The following is a 24,544-nucleotide window of genomic DNA, read 5'->3' as shown; positions in this document are numbered from 1 at the left end:
AAAGCTGAGGTTGAGGGACCCAGAGCCCCGGGGCAGATGGGGGTTGGGACTGGGGCTCCCAGCCAGCAAAGTCCTCTGCCTGGGCCCCCAGCATTCTGCCCTTGATCCCCAGGCCCAGCGTGGTCTCCTCTGACTGTATGGGGCACGTCTCACCAGGGCAGGGAGCCAGGCACCCACACGGTGGGCTGCGAGCAGGTGGCCGGGGGGTCTCTAACTCTCTTTAAAAGGCATGTCGAGAGGCAGCCTGGGTGGCTCAGCGGTTTAGCACCGCCTTCGGCCCAGGGCGTGATCCTGGAGGCCCGGGATCGAGTCCCGCATCAGGCTCCCTGCATGGAGCTTGCTTCTCCCTCTGCCTGTGTCTCTGCCTCTCTCCCTCTCTGTCTCATGAATAAATAAATAAAATCTTAAAAAAAAAAAAAAGCATCTTGAAGTCTGGCTGCCAGTGAGCAGGGTTTCACCTGGGGCCACGGCCTTCCAGGACTCCCTCTCTCTGTCACACTCCCACCTTCCCTCCTCTTCAGTGTCCCCTCTGTGGCCTGAACCTGGCGCAGCAAGAATCCACTACCTCTGCCAGCCTGGCCTGGCCAGCTCCCCTGAGGCCTGGGGCTGCGCGGTGGGGCCCGCATCAGTACTGATGGAGGCACAGGCAGGGTGGCGAGTGCTTCCTTCCCTTGGGCACACGCCCTCCGCAAGCAGACCCTGCCAGCCCCGCTGTGTACACGCTCTGGGCCAGGGCCAGACACGGGTCCTGTCCTCCCTCACGAGTGCACACCGGCTAGTGGAGAGGCACACGAGCAAACGAGTGATTCCAAATCGGCAGAGGAAGGCTGAGGCATGGGAAGGAGGCATTTAGACAGGGACGCAGGAGGGAAGGCCTATGAGGCAGGGACACTGAAGCCGAGACCCAGAGAGCAGGAGGGGCCTGTCACAGAGATGGGGGGCAGAGCCCCCAGGCCCGCCACCCCACTTCTTCATGCTCAGAAAGAGGAAAGGCAGCGTGCTGGATGCACGGCTGCCCAAGGACCTTCCTCTCTGGCACTGCCGGCCTGCTGAGGGACAGCTGTGGCACCTCATACGCTGGGGGGAGGCCACAAGGGGTTAAATTTCCTGTCTCCAGCCCCCAGCTTTTCTGTTAGGGTGGGAGCAGGGTTCAACCTTCAGCCTTGACCCCCCAGCTCCTGTGGTGCACGGCAGGCCAGCAGCAGGCCTCGAGAGCCAGCGCCCCAGAACTGGCACAAGCCTTACCCCATGCCAGGCTGTGCGGACACCTTAGAGACATTTCTTAACTGAATCCTCAACAAGGTTGGCCACGGCTATTTCTCTTCACAGAGAAAATGAAAGCAGAAACATGAAGTGGCCTGCACAGCACTTTCAGTGAGAAAGCAGAGCAGCGAGAAGCAGGTGCACTTGTGACCCTTCCCTGCCCTGTCAGGGTACCCAGTGACAGCAGCTCTGTCCCTAGAATGGACCCTGAGACTAAACGTTCTCCGTCCCCGATCACTCCGTCCCCATACAGTCTGCAGAGGCCACTGCCCTCAGCATGACAGCTAAAGTGAGAAAGCAGGACAAAGGTCCTGCTTTGTGGGGACAGCATATGAACAAAGTCATCGCAGGTGGACACAACTGGATGCAGTATGTCCATCCTTTCCCTCCAAGAAGTGAACGGTCTACAGTCTGACCTCAACAGACTGGAACTGACCGCACACTGATGGGTCAGCCACTTCACCACTCAGCGTGTCAGCGTCTTCTGTACACACGGGAACCATACGCTGACACTGAGGTCTGAATGATGAAGCTGACTGCTCCGCGTGGGAGCTGAGGGCGGTCAGCTGGCGGTGCCCAAGGCTGGGTGGAGAGGAAGGAAATGACAAAATTAAAATTTCCAACCAGAGATCTGCCCACCAGGCCCACGGCTCAGACCTTTTTTTTTCAAACACAGGCTGGAATTCAGGACAAAGACAAAAGGCACCCAACGACAAATGATTCTTTTCCTAATCAGGTCATCCAGGGCATTGCCAGGAATGTTCCTCGTGGCCCCTACAGCATGCGGCTCTACCCACTGGCCAGGCACAGCCCAGGCATGGAACAGAGGCCAAGAGAAACACTCTGGAAAACCATCCAGACTTCGGTCTTGTCCTGAGGGCTGCTCAAGGGGGTGGGGGAGGGGGGAGCGCAGGAGGCAGTGGGCCCGTTTCAGAACGTCAGTGGCTGCTGCTGGTACCAGTTGGCTCATTTGGTTTCTGTGACCTGAACGCTTGTTCTTCCATCCCTGACCGCTCTTCTTGGAAGAGGAAGAGAGAAAAGGCACAAGGGCAAAAGCCTCACTTGACAGTCCCGCTGAGAGCGCACCACAGACCTCTACAGCCCCAGGGCCCCACACTCAGAACAGGGGGGCTTCTCTGGAATTCAGGACCAGGACCCATGTAAGAAACTGAGGACTTCTCAAAGGAGGAAAACTGCCTCTGTCTAAGATGAATTCTATTTTTTCCTTAAATTAGGTATTCCAGAGAAAGGTGGAAAAACTGCCAGTTGTCACAGGCGGAGGGAACGTGCCACAGACTCTAGTGCACCTGCGTGTGGCTCTCAGGTGCCTGGAGTAAACACAGAAGCCCTTCAGCTGAAGAGAAATAATCTCTTAATGAACATTTCTGAGACAACTGTTCCCTCTCCCCATCCTGTAGGAGCAAGTGCTTCCAGTGATGTTTTGGCTTTTCTTTCTTTCCCATCTAGTTTCCTCAGCCCTTGCGACTCCACGAAGGGGGCAGGGGGTGAGAGAGCGGGGTGTAGCGGAGGCCCACTGCCTCTGGGGACATCAGTCTGCTAATCCCGTTGCCACAAATGCCGCTGCCGCCGCCCTGACCACAAGCCCAGATACACTCACCAAAAGCACAACTCAATCTCTTGAGATTTTTAAGAGTAAATTTAAATTGAAAAAAAAAAAAAAAAGAGTAAATTTAAATTGGATGCTAAAGTCCCCTAAATCTTCCCCCCCTTTGTACTTCTGTGCAGAGGAGTCCTTCACAGTACTGGGGGGGGGGGGGGGAACCAAAGACGAAAACTGGGGAGTTTTCTATTTTTCAAAGGAAAAGCCACTGTAAGCTGTACAGACAGGGAGCAAATGAACAAGGACTGCCTCCCCGGCTAGAAGCCCTCCGGAGCTGGGACGGAGGGTGGGTGGCTGCCATGGTCTGTCCTGGGAGTCTTCGGGGGCGCCACACACAGAGCCTGACTTTAGCTCAGTCACCGTGAACTCCAACAGGCAATGGGATGGCCCTAAAACCTCAAGTACCTCTCCACGGACATTCTGGGGAGCTAAGCGACAGTCAGAGACACGTCCGATCCACCTGGTGTTGGCAGTCCACGTGATTAAAGGCTGGTGGCGCCGCCTGGCCTGGGGTGAGCAGGAGGGCAGAGGCCACAATACCCACCGGGACTCTGGCAGGGGTGCTGGCCCCGACTCACCTGTGCTTGCTGTACTTTCCATTCCCACGAGCACACTGCCCCCCTCACCCCCGCTCCGACTGCTCTGTGCTGAGGCTGCCTTTCGCTGTCTTGTTCTGCAAGGGGGGGAGGGGGAATGGGAGGGGAGGCTGACGCCGGCAAAGCCAAGGAGATAGACAGGAGGGACAGAAGAACAGTGCAGGGGTCAGGGAGGGCAGAGGCGAGGAGAGGAACGGCACATGGAAAAGGAAAGAAAAAGAGAGTCAGTATTGAATGACAAACAGGAGATATTCAGACAGGGCTTTCTGAGGCAAAATGTGACCATTAAAAAAGAGAAGTTTAAAAAATAAAAACATGTAAATTAACTAAAAGAGAATACTGTAAGATCCTGTGGTCCATCTCTGAAAATAATTTCCAAAGAAAAGCATAAGCAAGCATCTCTCCAAAGTGCTGTGAGGGCAGACCTGTTGGGAGGCCGAGCGGAGCCTGGAGCCCAGAGCCCGTGAGCGCAGTGACCACCAGGTGTCAGTGTGACCCCAGCCAGAGCAGCGCGGCTGCCGAGGGGACTCCAGGTGGCGCCAGACCAGCCGGGTGGCGCGTCCTCTCCGGGGCTTCCTTCCCGCCGCGTGCCAGCTCAGCCAGCTCAGGAACAGACCATCACCCCTCACCTTCCACCCTGTTCTAAACCCAAAAGACCACTCTTGAATTCTTTGGGACATGAGGCAGCGGCCCACCCACTGCAGCCCCTGGTCGCTTTCGCTGAGGTAAAGTCCCGAGGAGACTGAGCTTCCCCCCAAAGCCCTGGGGTCAATTCTTACTTCTTTTAGTCTGGGAAAATACCTCTGATTATGTACCAAGGCCTACAACCAATCTTACCTTGTGCCAACCTGTGAGCTGGGGTTTCATTAAACTAAAATGGATATCAGTAGTTTTATTGAGTTTGATCTTTGAATTGCTCTTAAAGATCAAACACTTTCCGCTCCCCGTTTCTCCTGGCCTCCTACAGCACATGGGGGGGGGGGGACACCCTGGGGCACAGGTCTCCCTCCAGCACCTCTCCCCTGTCCAGGGCCAGGAGCAGGCGGCAGCCTGAGGGCCAGGGTCCTCCAATGTCTGGTCTGTAGATGGCAAGAAACACCCCCTTCCCTCCCCCTGGCCCTACTGGGGGCACACCCTCTGACTCACCTTGTGCTTGGGGCACCTCACCGAGAAGTTCTCCTCATGTAGCAAACAATCTACAAGACAGAAAGGGACAGTCAGACGGAGCTGGTGGGTGGCACAGCCTAAGGTGGGTGGGGATTGACAGCCTCAGACATGGAGATAAGAGGTCCCCACACGGTGATTTCTGAACCATCAGAGACATCCCCAAATAAACTATGGTACTGCAACATGACGGAGTATCAGTCACTTAAAATTTTAATGTTTCAAAACAGTTAATGTTATGAGGAAACTCTGATGACACAAAATGGCTTGAAAACCAGGATATGTAAACATCGAAGTACAATCCTAATTGTATCAAAATGTATTATATGCATTAAAACCAAGACAAAGGAAACTTACCAAAATCTAACATCAGTTCTCTTTGGATAGCAAGACTAGAGGTGATTTTATTTTTATTTTTTATGTATTTCCATAAATTATATTAATAATTAGAAACAATCTCCAATAAACGTTGTTTTTAAAATCCCTGATTCTAGGCTAAGCCCATTCCACAGGCCCAAGCCTAAGCTTCCTTGAGCCAACACCACAAATCCGGTGGCACCTCTCCCCTCTGTCGAGAGCCCTGCTATCACCTTTGCCGTACCACCCATGAGGACACGGGAGAAGTTCCCGGTACGAACCGCATAATCCACACTAAATGCTTCAGGGGAAAGTGAAATCCCACGAGGGGTTTACTAATCCTTGGAGGGAAATGATTCATTCCAACTTTTCACGTGGTGACAGCATCTTCCCTGACAGCAAGGACATGCGCCGCCTCCAGGTGAGCGTGGCTCTGTGGCGCAAGGGTAGTGCATGGAGCAGGGTGAGGCAATCTAATTAATGAATTCGCTGCACACTACAGCTCCCGGAGAGCGACAGCCAGGCCACCAGTGCAGGATGCAGGGGCAGAATGTTAATAAGTATCGAGCACACATTCTCAGAGCGCTCTGGGCACCATGGAGGGAAGCGGCCGTGGTACTTAGCCCTGTTAAGTGTATGATTTAACTCAGGTTTAAACCCTGCTCCAGATGAACAGCCTGTGTACCACAGATTTCAAATGAAATAGTAATAAGCAAGGGAACACAAATGAAAACTTGTGAGGTCCTCTGTATCTTAAATAGGCAAAGAGCCTTTCATAATTGGGCTGGCCCGTCCCACCGGTGCCTCCCTCTGGAGCCCCTGAGTCCCCAGAGGCGGCCGGGCAGCCTCTCCGTCCCGGGGCGAGCCTCAGGGCACAGGAGCTCAGCAAGTCCGGCTCACCTCTGAGCCCTCCCCCTGCAAGCAAATAGCATGGCAGTAAATGAAATGTGTTAATTTAAAACCCACAAGTACATGGCGTGACCAAGGCTCCTGCTGCTCCAATCTGCCAGAGAGCTTATGAACAGCAGGAGACAGACAGCTGGAACTCAAGGGAGGCACTTTCTCCTTACCTGGGCTTTGGCAGCACTGCTTGCTGGCAGTCTCTAGTTTGGGCCAGAGAAACAGTATAGCCCCTGTGGGACTCGGCCACCTTTGTGCCACAGGGGTTTAGAGAAATGAGGAAGGGGACCGTATGAGCTGGAAAAGGTGCCATCAGAAAGGGAGTGGCGGCTCAGCTGCCCTCCCAGCCATGGAGAGTCACCAGCTGTGACAGACCATTAGTAAAGCATGTCTGAAGTTAGGAAACATGTTCCCTCCCTCTAAGTTAAAAAGCAGAAAAGAAATAAGACAATGTAAGTACACATTGAAGGCAACTGGAGCTAATGTCAGGTACTTCTGGGAATGGAAGCCTCCTGAACAAATCTGCCAGTGACCATGTCCACCTTTGGTGATGCCTCCCATGCAGCAAGGGGCAAATAAATGCTCTCATTTGTCCTCGTAATAGCCATAGGCCATCAGGAGCTACAATTCACGCTCCTGGCAGGGACGAGAACGGCGGCCAGAGAGCTCAGCCACACACAAGGGCACGGGGAGCCTCTTCTTGGCTGCCTTGATTCAGCTCCTGCTGCACAGGGAGTAGAGGGTGGTGAGAGGCACGGTGGGGCCCCTCCTGAGGTCTCTCAACAGGCGCCTACCCGACACGGCCAGCCAGCCTCTCAATTTGTTCTCCTTAAGCCCCTGGCAATATCCCACACTGGCCAGAGGGCCTGGTCAGCACTTCCACACAGTGAAGTCAAAGTAAATGGCGTGCTGGATCATCACACACACACTGGGAAAGACTCACAAGGTTGTCTAGTCAACAAGATGGCTTCCAGACACAAATACCAATGCTCCATTTCTCTCTACACTGAATTTAAATGCAGAGTGGACTTCATTGAGCTCCTCATAACAAGCTCCTTGGAGCTACTTGCAACCACATACAGCCATAGCTACCTTGGTGGCAGGCGGTAAGCTCGAGGAGGGAGAAAAGGAGATGGGAGGGTGGAGTTCCCTCAGATCTGCCGGAGCCCAGATGTGCCACTGTCTCCAGCTCATCTGCAATCTCCCTCAGAGCTACAGTTAGTACTTAGATTGGCCCAATTGGGCTGGGACTCTGGGACCTGCCAGTCTCACCCACCTTGCCAAGGGGCTCCTGAATCCTGAGAACTATCAGGGCAAGGCAAGCCCCAGCACTGGTTCTGGGGCGCCGAGTGTGGCCTCTCTGGGGAAGGGCCAGACACCAGTCCCTTCACAACCATCAGGAGCCCAAACCCACTGCATCATGATCAGAGCTCACGGTGAAAGCAGCTGCTTCTTTTTTTTTTTTTAAGATTTTATTTATTTACTTATTCATGAGAGACAGAGAGGCAGAGGTGCAGGCAGAGGGAGAAGCAGGCTCCGTGCAGGAAGCCTGACGTGGTACTCGATCCCAGGTCTGCAGGGTCACACCCTGGGCTGAAGGCGGCACTAAACCGCTGCCTAAACCGCTGCCGGAGAGCAGCTTCTAAAGGCTTGCTGCATGGGTAGCTGCAAAGATGGAGTCCCAGCTGGGCCTCATCCTGAGGGTAAGAGGAAAACCCCCTCCAGGCTGGATTCTTTTTTTTTTTTTTTTAAAGATTTTATTTATTTATTCATAGAAACACAGAGAGAGAATGAGAGGCAGAGACACAACACAGGCAGAGGGAGAAGCAGGCTCCATGCAGGGAGCCCGACGTGGGACTCAATCCAGGGTCTCCAGGATCACGCCCTGGGCTGCAGGCAGCGATAAACCGCTGTGCCACGGGGGCTGCCCCAGGCTGGATTCTTTATGCACCGTAAGTTACTAATGCGCTGCTGCAGCTCTTTTTTCCTTTGGTTGTAATTGTTGTGGCTCATTGCATTAATATACTACTTTTTTTAAACCAGTGCTCACATTCTTATTACTATATTTCCTGGAGCCACAGCCTACATCGGTGACATAATAGCAGCACAGGACTGATAACCATGATGTCACAAATGCAGGACCAGCAACAGGTTGGGGGGATGCTGCAGCAGCCACATACTCTCAGGAGAAAAAGATTCTGTTTCCATGGAGATGTCCCCAGCACTCAAAGTTCTCCCTAAGATGAACAGCTCTGTAAGTTTGGGTGGTTAACAGCAAAGCAAAGATGAAAGTGTTAATCTGTTCCTTACTCCATGCAGACATTAGGGCCTCTCAAACTCAGGGACTTATTTTTATTATAATTAGGAAGCCAATCAATGAACGCCTTTCCTGGACACACAGATCCATCATGTATAGAACAGAATTCCCGAGAAGACACTGTGGGATAAATACAAGCATCCATCCCCAGGAGCAGTACAGGCTTCTGGGTCACTGTGACTCAGGTCATCAAAAAGATTGAAAAATGAGGGGATCCCTGGGTGGCGCAGCGGTTTAGCGCCTGCCTTTGGCCCAGGGCGCGATCCTGGAGACCCGGGATCGAATCCCACGTCGGGCTCCCAGTGCATGGAGCGTGCTTCTCCCTCTGCCTATGTCTCTGCCTCTCTCTCTCTGTGACTATCATAAATAAATAGTTAAAAAATTAAAAAAAAAAAAAAAAGAAGGAAAAATGTCCAAGACACAGTCATCTTGTGATGCTGCTTCCTTGGTCCCAGATCTCCACACCGAGCAGCAGAGCATACAGTAGCTGGGGCGGGAAACTCAAGGAGCCAAGGCCACCCACTGGGCCGACCCCAACCCAGACAGCCTCTCTCTCACTGGATACTTGGCCACAACATCTTTTTTTTTTTTTTAAGATTTTATTTACCTATTCATGAGAGAGACAGAGAAAGAAAGAGAGAGGCAGAGACACAGGCAGAGGGAGAAGCAGCTCCCTGTGGGGAGCTCAATGTAGGACTCGTTCACTGGACCCGGGACCATGTCCTAAGCCAAAGGCAGACATTCAACCACTGAGCCACCCAGGTGTCCCTGGCCACAACTTCTGCCAAATACACGTTACCAACTTACCTAAGCAGGTTACACCAGACAGACTCAAACAGAGAGTGACCAATATCATTTTCTTACTAATGCTCAGCTTGTAAAGAATTCCCTGCTTCTCTGCAGGGTGGCTGATTGAGGAAGCCTCCTCGGGAGAAGAAGAGCCCTGTGCATCTCCTAGAGAACCCCAACCTTACTGCCTGAGCTTGACCAAAGTGGGGCTAACACTTTCCAGCTGTTAGCCACATATGGACACAGAGACACACACAGAGACAGAGAGAGAGAGAGAGAGAGAGAGAGAGAGAGAGAGAGAGAGAGAGGCAGAGACACAGGCAGAGGGAAAAGCAGGCTCCACGCAGGGAGTCCGATGCAGGACTGGATCCTGGATCTCCAGGATCACACCCCGGGCTGTAGGCGGCGCTAAACCGTTGTGCCACCGGGGCTGCCTAAATTTAAGTTTAAATACAATGAAGTAAAAAAAAATATTAGTTCCTCATTCCCAACTAGTACATTTTAAGCATTCAGTGGTAACACAAGGCTTGTGGCTACTGTGCTGGAGACTGCAGAACTAGAACATTCCCATTATGGCAGAGAGTCCTCCTGAGCAGCACTGCTTAATCACTCAAGAAACTGCCAGGAGTCTGGTCCCTAACTTGGCTGGTACCCCAGTGTGCAGACAGGGGGTGTATTAATGTGGGGAGGTGGGAGGGGAACGAGATGAGGTCACCTGCCTGCCACTAACCAGATGTGTCTGAACAAAGCCTTAGTGCAGGAGACCACCTCTTACCAGGCCACTGACTGGGAGAGCCAAGTCTTGCTATTATCTGTATAAAATTATAAATAACTGCCACAAACCTAATACTTACACATCTTCATTTTAAGAACCATGAAACTTATACCAGAAAAAAGAATTTAGGGGCAGTATCATGAAAATGAGAAAAGGCAATGGCTGGCTCTTGAGAGAGAGAGAGAGAGAGAGAGAGAGAGAGAGAGAGAGGACTAAGAGGCTGTACTATGGAATATACCAGACTCAGGGTGAATTACAGTTCAGACCCAACACAGAAACATGTAGGGAAAGAAAGAGAATGCAGGGGACAGACTAAAACCCAACTTCCCTGAACTGACATTTCAAGGCTCTCTTCTTACTCCCTCAGCTAGACAGTGCCCTGGCCACCAGCTGCCCTTGAGTATGTGCACACACTTCTATGAGAGTCTCAATTTGGCATACACAACTTTATGGGAAGGAAGGGTGGTCCAGATGTACTTGCACTCCCCCCACGCCTGTCAGATTCCACTCCCTGTGCTTCGTGCCCCTGTACCTGCTTCCCACCACCTGGTCAGCCACACCCTCCCATCCTCCCTGCCAATTCCAAATCAAACCCCACCTCCTAAGGAGAGTACAGCTGCCTCCCTCTCAAGCAGTTAGAGATGATCAGCACCCTGCCACTTGATGTACCCTTGCTGATCTTCCCATTTTTGTCCCCCTCCATCTTTGATGAAAATACTTAGGAGGGCCATTGAGGTGAAGATCTTAGACACACACTCAAAAAGTAATTGGTGAGAATGTCTACTGAAAGGACAAGAATCTGGATGAAAAAGAGAACTTTCCCAGGCTAAAGCTTGGGGTCAAAATTTAATTCCACCACTCACTGGATGGAACTTCATGGACAGAAGTTTTCCCTTCTTTCAACCGTTATGACACTGCCAAATGCTATTCTGATCATCTCAACAGACATGGAAAAAACAGAAAAAAAAAAAAAAAGTGCAAAATCCCTTCATGCTAAAAACACTCAACAAACTAGGAATAGAAAGGAACTTCCTCAGGTGCATCAGGAACATCTATGGAAACCCAAACCCCACAGCTATCACCGCGTTTAATGGATCAGAAACAAGGCAAGGATGTCAGCTCTAGCCACTGCTACCCAATATTATGCTAGAAGTTCTAGCCAGGGCAATTAAGCAAGAAAAAAAAAAGGCATCTGACTGGAAAGGAAGAAGTAAAACTACCCATTTGCAGATGACATTATCTTGTATATAGAAATCCATTAAAAAACTATTAGCACTAATCAATGAGCTGAGCAAAGTTGCAGGATACAAGATCAATATATAAAATCAATTGTGTTTCTATATGCTCACAATGAACAATCTGAAAATTAGGAAAACAATTCCATTTATAATCATACCTAAAATAATAAAATACTTAAGAATAAATTTAACAGACAAGTGCAAAACTTTTACTCTGAAAACTACAACACATTTACTTTGATAGCAATTAAAGAATGAGATGAATGCAGAGACATCACCAGGTCATGGGTTGGAAGACACTATTGTTAAGATAGCGAAACTCCCCAACTTCACCTGCAGATTCAGTGCAATTGCTAGATTTCAACAGCTGGTTTGTTTTTTTTAATAGAAATACACCAGCAGGGGATCCCCTGGGTGGCTCAGTGGTTTAGCGCCTGCCTTCGGCCCAGGGTCCAGGAGTCCCAAGATCCTGGAGATCCGGGATCGAGTCCCACATCGGGCTTCCTGCATGGAGCCTGCTTCTCTCTCTGCCTGTGTCTCTGCCCCTCTCTCTCTCATGAATTTAAAATAAATAAATAAATAAACAAACAAACAAATAAATAAATAAAATCTTTAACAAAAAAAAAAAAAAAAAAAAAAAGAAAGAAAAGAAAAGAAATACACCAGCTGATCTTAAAATTCATATGAAGTAGCAAAGGATCCAGAATACCCAGAACAATCTTGAAAAAAAGAATAAAATCGGAAGACTCACACTTCCCAATTTCAGAATCTATTACAAAGTTACAGTAATCAAGACAGTGTGGGACTGGAGGAAGTCCAGAAATAAGCCCATATATCTATCTATGGTCAACTGGTTTTCGACAAAGGTGCCAAGATTGTTCAATGAGGGAAAAACAGTCTTTTCTACAAATGGTACTAAGACAACAGGAATCCACACATGAAAGAGTAACTGGACTCCTATTTCACACCATATATAAAAATTAACTCCAAGTGGATCAAAGACCTGTATAAGAGCTAAATTCTTAGGAGAAAACATAGGTATAAATCTTGGTGATTCTGGTATCATCGCATTTAATGGGTTTCAGTTTCTTGGATATAAGAAAAAGCAACAAGCAACAAAAAGCAAAAATAACAAAAGAAAAAATGGATAAGCTGAACTTAATCAAAATGTTTGACATCATTAGCCATCAGGGAAATGCTCAAAATCACAGGGAGATGCCGCTTCATACTCACTGGGATGGCTAGAATACAACAGGCAGGTAACAACAAGGGTCAGTGAGGATATGGAGAAACTGAAGCCCTTATATACTGCTGGAAGGATGGAAAATGATTCAGCCACTCTGGAAAAGTCTGTCCTTCCAAAGGTTAAATGTTGAGGTACTACCATATGATTTAGTAATTCCACTCCTAGGTTACATCCAAGATAACTGAAGATATTGTCTATGTAGACTTGTGAGTGTTCACAGCAACTTTTCTCATAATAAAAAAAAAAGTGGAAAATCATCTAAACGTATATCAATTGATGAACGATAAGTAAAATGTGGCTTATCCTTAAGACATTGTTTGGCAATAAAGATGAAGTATTGATACACATCACAACATGGAGAAACCGGAAAAAACACAACACTAAGTGAAGACGTTGTCATAAAGAGCACATATTGTATGATTCCACTTACATGAAATGTCCAGAATAGGCAAATCCATCAAGATAGAAAGTAGATCAGTGTTTGCCAGGGGCTGGGGTGGGCGGCAGGGGGGAGTGACCACTAATGGGTAGGAATTTACGAGGTGGTGAAAATATCCTAAAATTGACTGTGATGATGGTTGCACAACCCTGTGAATATACTAAAAACCACTGAATAGCAAATAAATAGCAAATCATGTGTGAATTATGTGAATAAAACTTATTATGATTCTGTTTCACTCCTTTTTTATTATCCTCTCTGCATTCCTTTAAGAATTTACAAACAGAACAGGGTCAGAAGAGACAGAAAAGAACTACAAAGAAAGGTAAGAAGTCAGAGAATCAGTGTCCGTCCCAGCCTTCAGAGGCTCTGACAAGGGCCGTGATCCCATCTTACCTGCGTCAATGGCACACGGGTAGTGGTATCGGAAGGAGCAGCCTTTGTTGTAACAGCCCAAGGTGGCACCTGCCTCCTGGCAGTGGGAACATTTCTGAAAAGAAAGAAATCCAGCATGTCAGCACCCCAGATTCAACCCTCTCCCCCAGGTCTTCCCTAAGCCCCATCTCTCTGTGGTTACAGGTCGGTGGTGGGAGGATGGGCTGGTCAGTTGCTAACCACCACTCGCTGACCGCACCATGCAAAGGATCCAGCAGGAACGTGTTGGGCCAGGCCTCACAAATGTCCACAAATAGATCAAATAGAACAAGGCGGTGGGATGGGGCACACAGACTTGTCTCTGGTGCTCCTGTTGTCCACCCGCCCACACACATGCTTGCCCGTCCTTTCCTCATTCCTCCCGCATCTGAAAATGCCAGATCTTGCCTGTTTATTTCTGCTGTGGAAGTCTGGGGTAGGAGAAGAGGGTAAGATAGTAGAGTTATATATAAACCTTTTAGAATTAAAAGTGGAGTTTGGTTTCTAGTTCTTGTATTTGTAAGATTTTATTTTTATTCTACTTATCCCAAATGCCCAATACAAGTATATTTCTCTTTTCAAAAAAGATGGGCTCCTGTGTGCAAATGGTATTTTTATACACCAATCCTATTTTAAATGCACTAGGAAACCTGCCACAAGTTTCTGGCTAAGTGAGACATTATTCTGTAATGGAGATGCTCCTTCTTATATGGGCAGGTTTTCTTAAAGTGGGGCACATCTCTATCATCCCTGTGATCACTCAATCCTGTTGGCATACAACATGTGACCTAGCAACAATAATCATTATTTATAAAATTCAACCAAATTGGCCCAACTGAGGATGGAGGCAGACTCTTCTGGTGGCCAAGGCACACACCCAGATGATGCTACCTGAATGATACAGATGCTTGTTCTTGATTCTAGGAAAAACACATGAACGCACTGCACTCCCATAGCAGTTGTACTTGTGGAGAAGAAGGCCTCCCCACATAGGCCTGCATTTTCCTTGGGACAAAGTGACTGAAGGGTGTTCTTTCCCCTTTTCTCACCTGAAGGCACACCCCAGGTGGCAGCCCATCAGGAGTCAATGTGGTTAGCAGATTGGCAGCAGTCAGAATACCGTGTCCAGTGAGCTTCGTGAAGCTCACCTGGATGGTGCCAAGGAATGGAAGGACACCCCAACACATACCAGCAGGTACAGGACGACAGGGACCTGGATCAAGCTTCCTAATGCTGATGTTAAAACTACACTAGTGCCAGCAACAGCACAGCCTGGGAGGTCACCATGCAGTGGGGGGCACAGTATGCCACTGACACAAACCCCATCATTCAGTCCTACAACCTGCCTACTCTACACATGAGGTGCCTGAGGCACCAGAAGGGGAAGTACTTGTTCCAGGTCAGAGCTGATCCAAACAGACCACCCCTGGCATCTTCCAAAGACGAATGGGGCAGGCAAAGAAAGGGCTGTAGAGCCATGTCCTTCAAGAGCTCTGCCTTCCTCTCAGAAGACCAGCATCCTGGGTGCTGATAATTAGTACATGTTTACTATGTGCCTTCACATCTTGGCAAGAAACAACAGATTACTTTGCTTAGAGTAAACCCTAAGGACAGTTGGCAGCATTCTGAGTAGCCCCAGACTGTACCTACCTTTGTCAGTGCCACAGAGCACATTCAGAACAAAGGTCTGGCTGTTAATGGGAGGGATCTGTGGCTGATCTGTCAGGAGCCTACCCGCAGCAGTTCCTGCTATAGCCCTCCCTACTAAAGCAGCCCAGTTAGCTCTCTACAGGGCTCCTCTCCAGACCCTTCCCCACCCTGGGGGGTGAATCTCAATGAGTGATGGCTGTTTACAAATGGGTGTAGCAAGCGTTCCCGGAATGGCAGCAGGTTAAAGAACTTCTGGGCAAGTTTCACCCCTCCTCAAAAGGGACAAGAGGCAGGAATAGGCTGTCTGATCACTCAGCCTATTAGGGTGGGATGGTGAGATCTGTTGTAATCCTCTTATCACCATGAGGGGACAGCTCTGAAGACAAAGCCCAAGCTGCTGAAGACAGCAGAGTGACAGGACAGAGGAAACCTGGGCCCTCTGTGGCACGGCTGAGGACCACATTAGCCAGGTCCAGGACACCCCATCTTCAAACTGTTAAGGGAGAGAACATTAAAAAAAAAATCACTTTTAAATTTTTTAACCTGCAGTCAAAAAGATACTGGTTGACATAGGAAGGGACCTACTATTTGAGGTACTGCTGTATAAGGTCAAGTGTATAGGCTCTGGAACCTAAATAACTCCCTGGTAAATGCTCCCACTGCTTCCTATATGTGTTCTTGGCGAATTTCCAACCTTTGTTTCCTTAACCTGTAAACATGAACCTAACTAACTAATTGTACTATCTACCTCACAGAGATGTTGTGAGGGTTCAATGTGTAAATCCAGGCTTAAGACAGTGGTTGGACCAGAAGTGCTCGGTAAATGTGACACAGACCACCCACGAAAAGCAACCTGCAGAGCAGGCCTTGTCATCACCTGAGTTTACAGACAGGAGAGAGAAACCACCAAGCTCGGATCTGAACAAGGTCCATTTCCTTCCTACCTCAACATGTATCTCTGTCCCTTGCAGGGCTTCTCAATACTCCTTGCCTTGAGCCAGCCCACAGACCACAGGTCCCAACTTTTGCATAAAGAAAGCAAACTCACCCCTCACCTAGAAATTACATCAATGAAATGAGGCTTGCTTTTTTCAGTTAAAAAGCACAATGAAACGACAAATACCCACCATCTGCTTCAACGTGGATGGAACTGGAGGGTATTATGCTGAGTGAAATAAGTCAATCGGAGAAGGACAAACAGTGTATGTTCTCATTCATTTGGGGAATATGAATAATAGTGAAAGGGAATATAAAGGAAGGGAAAAGAAATGTTGGGAAATATCAGGAAGGGAGACAGAACATAAAGACTCCTAACTCGGGGAAACGAACTAGGGGTGGTGGAAGGGGAGGAGGGCGGGTGTTGGAGGGGAATGGGTGACGGGCACTGAGGTGGACACTTGACGGGATGAGCACTGGGTGTTTTTCTGTATGTTGGTAAATTGAACACCAATAAAAATTAAAAAAAAAAAAAAAAAAAAAAGCACAATGAATTTATGTCCAGAGGAGAAAAGCCCTGTGTGGTATATTCGGGCCTCAGGGAAAGGACATTAAAGAATTTAGTTCAGTGACTCTCAAAGTGTAATCGTTGGACCAGCAACATCAGCATCACCTCGGAACTTGGTAGAAATGGAAATTTGGAAAGATGGTGGAACAGGCAGCACTGGGAATCTGTCTCCCTCCTGGACAACAACTGCACTGGCAGGAATCTGTCTGACACAACTATTCTGGAACTCCAGAGTCTGTTGTAGGCGTGCAACTTCCAGGGGGAAGACTTGGATGGTAAACTACAGCTAATTCTGGTCAATTTCAGCTCCTAGAAGCACAGTAGCATCCATCTATCCATCTCCCACTCCCAGCCAAGTGGCAGGCAGCTGGGCATGCCATCCTGAAGCAGCTTGCACACAGCTTGTGGAAGCCAGGGTGGGCAAAAAGAATCCTGTCCTCCAAGTACCCGGAGGGGTCTCTGTTCTGACAGCTGATTATCACTTCTGATCATAGAGATATATAGGTGGGCAGCCACTGTTGTACCTCTGCCCACAGTAGCCAGCCCCTCCCCCTTAAGCTGAAATGACTTCCCAGAGTTTTTTTAAAAGGCTGGCACCCTCTCTCCATCATTTTTTGCTTTTTTCTCTTTTGAGAACTAGACGTTAAAGAATAGAATATTAAAAACAAAACAAAACAAAACTACATATATGGGTACAACTAGAAAGTGACCCATGTGTTCCCAGGGAAAGGCTCAGAAAAGACCTGGGAAGACTTTAAGTTGATACCTCAGGCTGATTCCAGGCACAGAGATATCATACAACACTAAAAAAACAAAAAACAAAAAACAAAAAAACAAAAAAGCCCAAAAAAACCCAAAAAGCAAACCCCAAACAATTAACAACGTCCCAAAAAGCAAAGCTTGAGGAAGGGGTAAATCTGATTTTCAGAGTTATCACATTAACTCATTCATTCATTCATTCATTCATTCATCAGAGAGAGAAAGAGAAAGAGAGAGAGCACATGCACATGAGCAGGGGAAGGGAGAGAATCTCAGACTTCACACTGAGTTCGACAGGGGGCTCTATCTCCAGACCTGAGTCAACTGAGCCCAGAGTTATCGCTTTGTTAAATTCAAATTTCCAGTGTTTAACAAAGACTCATAGGGCATAGATAGAGACAGGAATGTCCGGCCTATTCAAAATAAATAAATAAATAAATAGAAACCTTACCTGGAAAAGACCTAAGGGCAGGTACACTAGACAAAGACTTTTAAAAAAGATTTTATTTATTTATTTATTTATTTATTTATTTATTTATTTGAGAGAAAGAGTGCACGTGCAAGCACAAAAGAGAGGGAGAGTAGGTTCCCTGATGAGCAAGGAGCCCACAAGGAGCCTGATGCAGGGCTTGATCCTAGGATCCCAGGATCACGACCTGAACCTAAGGCAGCCTCTTAATCGACTAAGCCACTTAAACGTGCCCCTAAACAAAGACTTTAAAAGATCCATCTTAAAAATGCTCACAGAATTAGAGATGGAGATAGTTAAAAACAATGTGTGAACAAATAAAAATATCAGTAAAAAAAACCTAAAAAATACCAAAAGAAATTCTTAAAGCTGAAAAACATAGTAACACATTAAAAAATTCATTAGAGGGATTCAAAGGCAGACTAGAACAAGTTGGAGAAAGAATCAGTGTACTTGAAGATAGGACAGTGGAAATTATTGTGTGAGAAACAGAAGAAAAAAAAAGGCCAAAGAAAAGTGAACAGAGCCTAAGTGAAACCATTAAGTAGACCAACATATGTACTGGGGGAATCTCAGAAAGAGAAGAGAGAGGAAAGGGCAGAGACAACTTTGGAATGGCTGAACACTTCCTAAATTTGATAAAAGACATGAATATAAATATCCAAGAACCTAAAGAATTCCAAGAAAGGTGAACTCAGAGATTCAGTGAGACACAGCATACCTAAACTTTCAAAAGTCAAAGAGAGAATGTTGGGAGAACTGACTTGTCACAAGCAATCCTCTCTATAAGATTACTTGTAGGTTTCTCATCGGAAACCTTGGGTGATGTATTCAAAGGGCTAAGAGAAAAACAAAATTAACCAAGAATCCTACATCCGACAAAGTTATCCTTCAACAATGAAGGAGAAATTAAGACAATTAAGACACTGCCAAATAAACAAAAGCTGAGGAGTTCAAAATCATTAGACTTTGATTGAGTGTAAAATACACTCAAGGCAGTCTGCAAAGTGAAGCTGTACAGAGAAATAAAAATCTTAATAAAGGTAAGCACATGGGCAATTAGAAAAGCAAGTACTACCATAGCAATGCTCACAAACACATTTTTTCTTTTCTCTGTGATTTAAGAGACTAATAGAGTTAAATTAAAAAACCAAAAACAAAAAAACCAACCAACCCAATTATTAGTCTAAAAGCTGGTATTACCGTAACTTTGGTTTGTGACTACAAATCTTGTTTTCTAAGTAACTTAAGAGAACAACACATTTGAAAAGCTATTAGTTTATGTTTTGGGGTACACAACATATGAAGATGTAATTTTGTGACATCAACACCTGAAAGGATTGGACCCACAAAGAAGCAGAGTTTTGTATGTCATTGAAATGAAATTGGTACAAATTCTGATTCAAGTGTTATAATGTTAAGATGTTACATCTATTTCCCATGGTGACCTTAAAAAAATAGCTATTAAATACATAGAAAAAAAATGAGAAAGGAATTTAAACTTTTCACTATAAAAAACCAAACACAGAAAAAGACAGTAATGCAGGAAATGAGGGACAGAAAAGTTATAAGACATCTAGAAACAAAACAGCTAAATGACAGAAGGTGTTCATTATCATAGTTACTTTATTTTTTCTAAAAAGATTTTGTTTATTTGAGAGAGCTAGAGAGAGCATGAGCGGAGTGTGGGGAGAGAGAGAGAAGCAGATTCCCCATGGAGCAGGGAGGCTGATGCAGGGCTTGATCCCAGGACCCTCAGCATCATGACCTGAGCTGAAGGTAGACACTTAGCCAACTGAGCCACCCAGACATCCCTCATAATTACTTTAAATGTAAATGGATTAAACTCTCCAACCAAAAAACAGAGACTAGCAGAATGGATACAAACTTATGATTCAACTATATGTTATGTATAAGACACAAAGACACAAATAGACAAAGTGAAAGGATGGAAAAACACATTCCATGCAAATAGTAACAAGAGAGGAGTGGCTTAGTTATCTGACAAAATAGATTTTATGGATTAAAAAAACAGAAGGAAACTGATTTCACAATATAAAGCAACTCATCTAATCAACATATATAGAACATACCACCTAACAACAAAATAAACATTCTTTCAATTGTGCATGGGACATCTTCCAGGACTGACCACATGTTAGGCCACAAATTAAGCTGCAATAGATTTAAAAAGATATCATACAGGGGCACCTGGGTGGCTTAGTGGTTGAGGCGGCTGCCTTCAGCTCAGGTGATGCTCCTGGGGTCCTGGGATTGAGTCTGGCAGCAGGCTCCCCACTGCAGGACTGCTTCTCCCTCTGCCTATGTCTCTGCCTCTCTCTGTCTCTCATGAATAAATAAAATCTTAAAAAAATAAAAACAAAAAAAGATATCATACATACCTTCTTTGGCTACAATAAGTTAGAAATGAGTAACCAGAGGAAAAGTGGAAAATTCACAAAATTGTGGAATTAAACAACATATTTTTTATAAGATTTATTTGAGAGACAGCATGTGTGAGATTGGGGGGGTGGGCAGAGGGAGAGAAAGAATCCCAAGGAGACTCCTCACTGAGCAATCGACTAAGCCACCCAGGTGCACTAAAACATCCTTTTTTTTTTTTTTTTAAGATTTATGACAGAGAGAGAGAGAGAGAGAGAGAGAGAGGTAGAGACACAGGAGGAGGGAGAAGCAGGCTCCATGCTGGGAGCCTGACATGGGACTTGATCCCGGGACTCCAGGATCACACCCTGGCCAAAGGCAGGTGCTAAACCACTGAGCCACCCAGGGATCCCCTACTTTTTTTTTTTTTAAGATTTACCTATTCATTATGAGAGAGAGAACATGCATGTGCGTGTAGAGGGGAGGTGAGGAGGCGAGGGGCAGAGTAAGAGTTTCAAGCAGATTCTGCGCTAAGTGTGGAGCCTGATTGGGGGGGGGGGGGGGGGGCTTAATCTCACAACCCTGAGATCATGACCTGAGCTGAAACCAAGAGTTAGATGCTTAACCAACTACTCCATGCAGGCATCTCTCAACAACATACTTTTAAACAAAAAATGGATGAAAGAAAAAATCATAAGGGAGATAAAAAATATTTAGAGATGAATGAAAACAGAACTACAACATACCAAAACTTTTGGGATGCAATAAAAGTTGCACTAAGGGAGAAATTTATAGCTCTAAAGGCTTAAAAGTAGGAAGGATCTCAAAGAAACAACCTGACTTTACAACTTAAGGAACTACAGAAAAAAGAACAAACTAAATACAAAACTAGCAAAAGGAAGGAAATAAAAATGATTCTAATGGAGATAAATGAAACCAAGAATAGGCAAACAGTAGAAAAAAAATCAGTGAACCCAAAAGTTGGTTCTTTGCAAAGTTCAACAAAATTGACAAACCTTTAAGCTGGATGGACTAAGGAAAAAAAAAAAAAAAGAAGAAGACTCAAATTACTAGAATCAGAAATGAAAATGGGGGCATTCCTATTGATTCTACAGAAATAAAAGGGATTGGGGTACCTGGGTGGCTTAGTTGGTTAAACGTCTGCCTTCCACTCAGGTCATAATCCCAGGGTCCCGGGATAGAGCCCTGCATCAGGCTCCCTGCTCAGTGGGGAGTCTGCTTCTCCCTCTTCCTCTCCCTCAGTCCCACTCCCTGATTATGCACTTGTGCATGCTCTCTCTCTCAAATAAATAAAATCTTAAAAAAAAAAAAACAGAAAAGCGATTATGAGAGTACTATGAGCAACTGTATACCAACAAATTGAATAATCTAGATGATATGGGCCAATCTGCAGAAACACAAGATTAAATCATGACGAAACAAAATACCTAAATACATCTATAAATACTAAGGAGACTGCGATAGTAGTAAAAAAATCTCAAAAGAAGAGCCCTGGACCTGATGGCTTCACTGGTGAATTCTACCAAACATCTGAAACTATTTGAACAAATACCAATCCTTATGAAACTTTCCCTTCAAATTAGAGGAGGGATCATTTTCATAATAATTCTGAGACCAGCATTACCTGATACCTAAGTTAGGCAAAGATACTACAAGTAAAAACAACCTACAAATATTCTTTATGAATATTGATACAAGAGTCCTCAACATAAATCCTAGCCAATAGAATTCAGCAGCATATTAAAAGGATTACATGCCATGATCAAGTGGGATTTATTCTTGGAATCAAGGACGGTTCCACACAAGAAAAATGCTCAGTGTAATACATTACATCAACAATACGAAGGAAATAACCAGATGGTCATCTCAACTGAGGCAGAAAAAGGGTCTGACAAAATTCAACACACTTTTATGATAAAAACATTCAACAAACTAGGAATAGAAGGAAACTACCTCAACATAACAAAAGATATATGTGAAAAATCCACTGGGATTATCATACCTAATGGTGAAAGAGGAAAGCACTTCAAGATAAGGAACAAGGTAAGGATGCTGACTTTGACCACTTCCACTCAACATATTATGGGAAGTTCCAGTCAGAACAATTAGGAAAGAAAAAGAGAAATAAGAAGTGTCCGAACTGTAAAGGAAGAGATAAAATGTTTGCAGATGATACGATCTTGTAGGGAGATGTAGAAAATCCCTCAAGAGTCCACCAAAAACCTGTTAGAAGTAATAAATGAATTCAGCAAAGTAACAAAATAAAAATCAGTAAACAAAATATCAGTTGCACTTCTATACACAATGAACAATCTGAAAAGGAAATTACACAAATACTTTTGATTTTCAATAGCACCAAAAGAATGGAATATTTAGGAATTAAGGAAATGAAAGACTTGTACAATGAAAACTACAAAACACTGCTGAAAGAAATTAAAGAAGACATGAATAAACAGAAACCCATTCCATTTTCATGGATTAGAAGACTTAAAATAATTAATAAAGTACAAATACTACCCAAAGTGATCTACATATTTGATGCAGTTGCTATCAAAATTCCAGTAACTTTTTAAAAAATTTTTTTTACAGAAATAGAAACACCTATCTTGATATTCATTTGGAGTCTTAAGTAACTGCAGAGCCAAAATAATCTTGGAAAAGAAGAAAACTGAAGACTCACACTTCCCGACTTCAAAACTTACTACAAAGCTACAGTAATCAACAGTGTGGTCCTGGCATAAAAACAGGGATATAAGACCAAGAGAATAGAACAGAGAGTCCAGAAGTAAACTCTTGCATATATAGTCAAATGATTTTTGACAAGGATGCCAAGACCATTCTTCCATGGTAGAAAGGACAGTCTCTTCAACAAATGGTGCCAGGAAATCAGATATGTACATGCAAAAGAATGAAACTGAACCCTTCCTAACACAATTTGCAAAAATTAACTTAAAATGGATTGAGAAACTAAATATAGGACCAAAACAACAGAACTCTTAGAAGAAAACATAGGGCAAAAATGGTGATTTTTGGATTATGACCCCCAAGAGCCACATAACAAAGAAAAAAGAGAGGCGCTTGGGTGGCTCAGTTGTTTAAGTGCCTTTGGCTCAGGTCAAGATCCCAGAGTCCTGGAATCAAGCTCCACATCAGGCTATCTGCTCTGCAGGGAACCTGCTTCCTCCTCTCTCTGCCTAGAGCCCTGCCTACTTGTGCCCGCTCTCTCTGTCAAAAAAATAAATATTAAAAAAAGAAAGAAACTGAACTTGATGAAAATTAAAATATTTTGTGCATCAAAAGATACCATCGACAGAGTAAAAAGGTAATTTACAGAATGAGAGAAAATATTTGCAAATCATACACAGAATAATAAATAAAATTCAACAAAACAGTTTCAGGCCCTGAATAGACACTTCTCAAGAAGACATTCAAATGGCCAAATGAGCACATGAAGGGATGCTCAACATCACTCATCATTAGGGAAATGCAAATCAAAACTACAATGGGATACCACTTCATACCCAACAGAACAGTTACTACAAAAAAACACTCCAAAACAACAAGTGTGGCAAGGATGTGGCGAGACTAGAACCCTTGGGCGCTGTTGGTGTGAATGGAAAGTGTATAGCCACGGAGGAAAACAGGATGGGAGCTCCCTGAAACATCGTATGTTCCCAGAAACAAAAGCAGGGTCTCATCTGCACACCCATGTTCAAAGCAGTCCCAAGAGCAAGAATGTAGAAGCAACTCAAGTGTCCATGGATAGATGACCAGATCAGCAAAATGTGGTACATATGTGCAAGGGAAAGGAAGGAAATTCCGCCAGCTGGTACCACACAGAGGAGCCTGAGACCATTGCACTATGTGAAAGAAGCCAGTCTGAAAAAGACAAACACTGGATGAGTCCACTCACATGAGGTACTAAGAACAGTTAAAATCACAGAGAATGCAGAACTAGCTGCTGAGATCTGGAGTTGGGAGGAGAGAATGGGGAGTGGCACATGGGTACACAGTTTCAGTTTTGCAAGATGAAAAGGGTTCTGGAGAAGGATGGTGGTTGATGGTTGCACAACAATGTGAATGTATTACTATTACTGAACTTTGTACTTAAAAAATGGTTAAGATGGTAAATTTCATGTTAAGTGTATTTCACCACAGTAAAAAAAAAAAAAAAAGAAGAAGAAGTAAGAAGTGCATGTTCTCAAAGCCCCTTTCAATCTGTGCCATAACAAGTGTCTAGGCAATTCTGATGCATGACACAATTTGAGAACCACTGGTTCAATTTCAACTCTACAATTTTTTAGGTGAGAAAAACAAAAGACCCAGAGATGCAATAATTGCCCTGCAAAATGTCAAAGATGCCCAACCTCAACCCCAGAACCCGCCCCCTCACTTGGTAAAGGGACTGTGCAGATATGACTAAGTCAAGGACCTGCGACGGGGAGAGTATGCTGGATTATCCTATCCAGGTGGCCTCCATCTAGTCACATGAGCCCATGCAAGCAAAGAAACCCTCCCAGAGGTAGTGGGAGTTGAGGGCTCTAGGGAGATGTGATGATGGGAGCATGGTCAGAGATGCCAACACTGCTGGTTTTGAAGATGGAAGAAGGGGCCACGAGCTAAGAATGCGGGCAGCCTTT

The 24,544-nt window shown here is 45.5% G+C and overlaps 1 protein-coding gene across 11 annotated transcripts in view; it reads right to left on the bottom strand.

The window, feature by feature from the left end:
• Nucleotides 1-24,544, bottom strand: part of TCF20 (transcription factor 20) — a 194,143-nt gene that overhangs the window by 2,952 nt on the left and 166,647 nt on the right. For 9 of the 11 annotated variants that reach the window (XM_072741057.1, XM_072741058.1, XM_072741054.1 and 6 more), the window contains 3 exons: nt 13,102-13,195; nt 4,627-4,676; nt 3,463-3,590 (listed from right to left, as the gene is read on the bottom strand). In XM_072741057.1, the coding sequence (XP_072597158.1) occupies nt 3,507-3,590; nt 4,627-4,676; nt 13,102-13,195 (228 nt within the window). In that variant the 3' untranslated portion in view covers nt 3,463-3,506. The remainder of the gene's footprint in view (nt 1-3,462; nt 3,591-4,626; nt 4,677-13,101; nt 13,196-24,544) is intronic. The other 2 variants (XM_072741060.1, XM_072741059.1) reach the window with 1 other exon arrangement.

Source organism: Vulpes vulpes, chromosome 16 (assembly GCF_048418805.1).
Source record: "Vulpes vulpes isolate BD-2025 chromosome 16, VulVul3, whole genome shotgun sequence".
NCBI classification, from domain to species: Eukaryota; Metazoa; Chordata; class Mammalia; order Carnivora; family Canidae; genus Vulpes; species Vulpes vulpes.
This window is presented reverse-complemented; position numbering and strand designations above follow the sequence as displayed.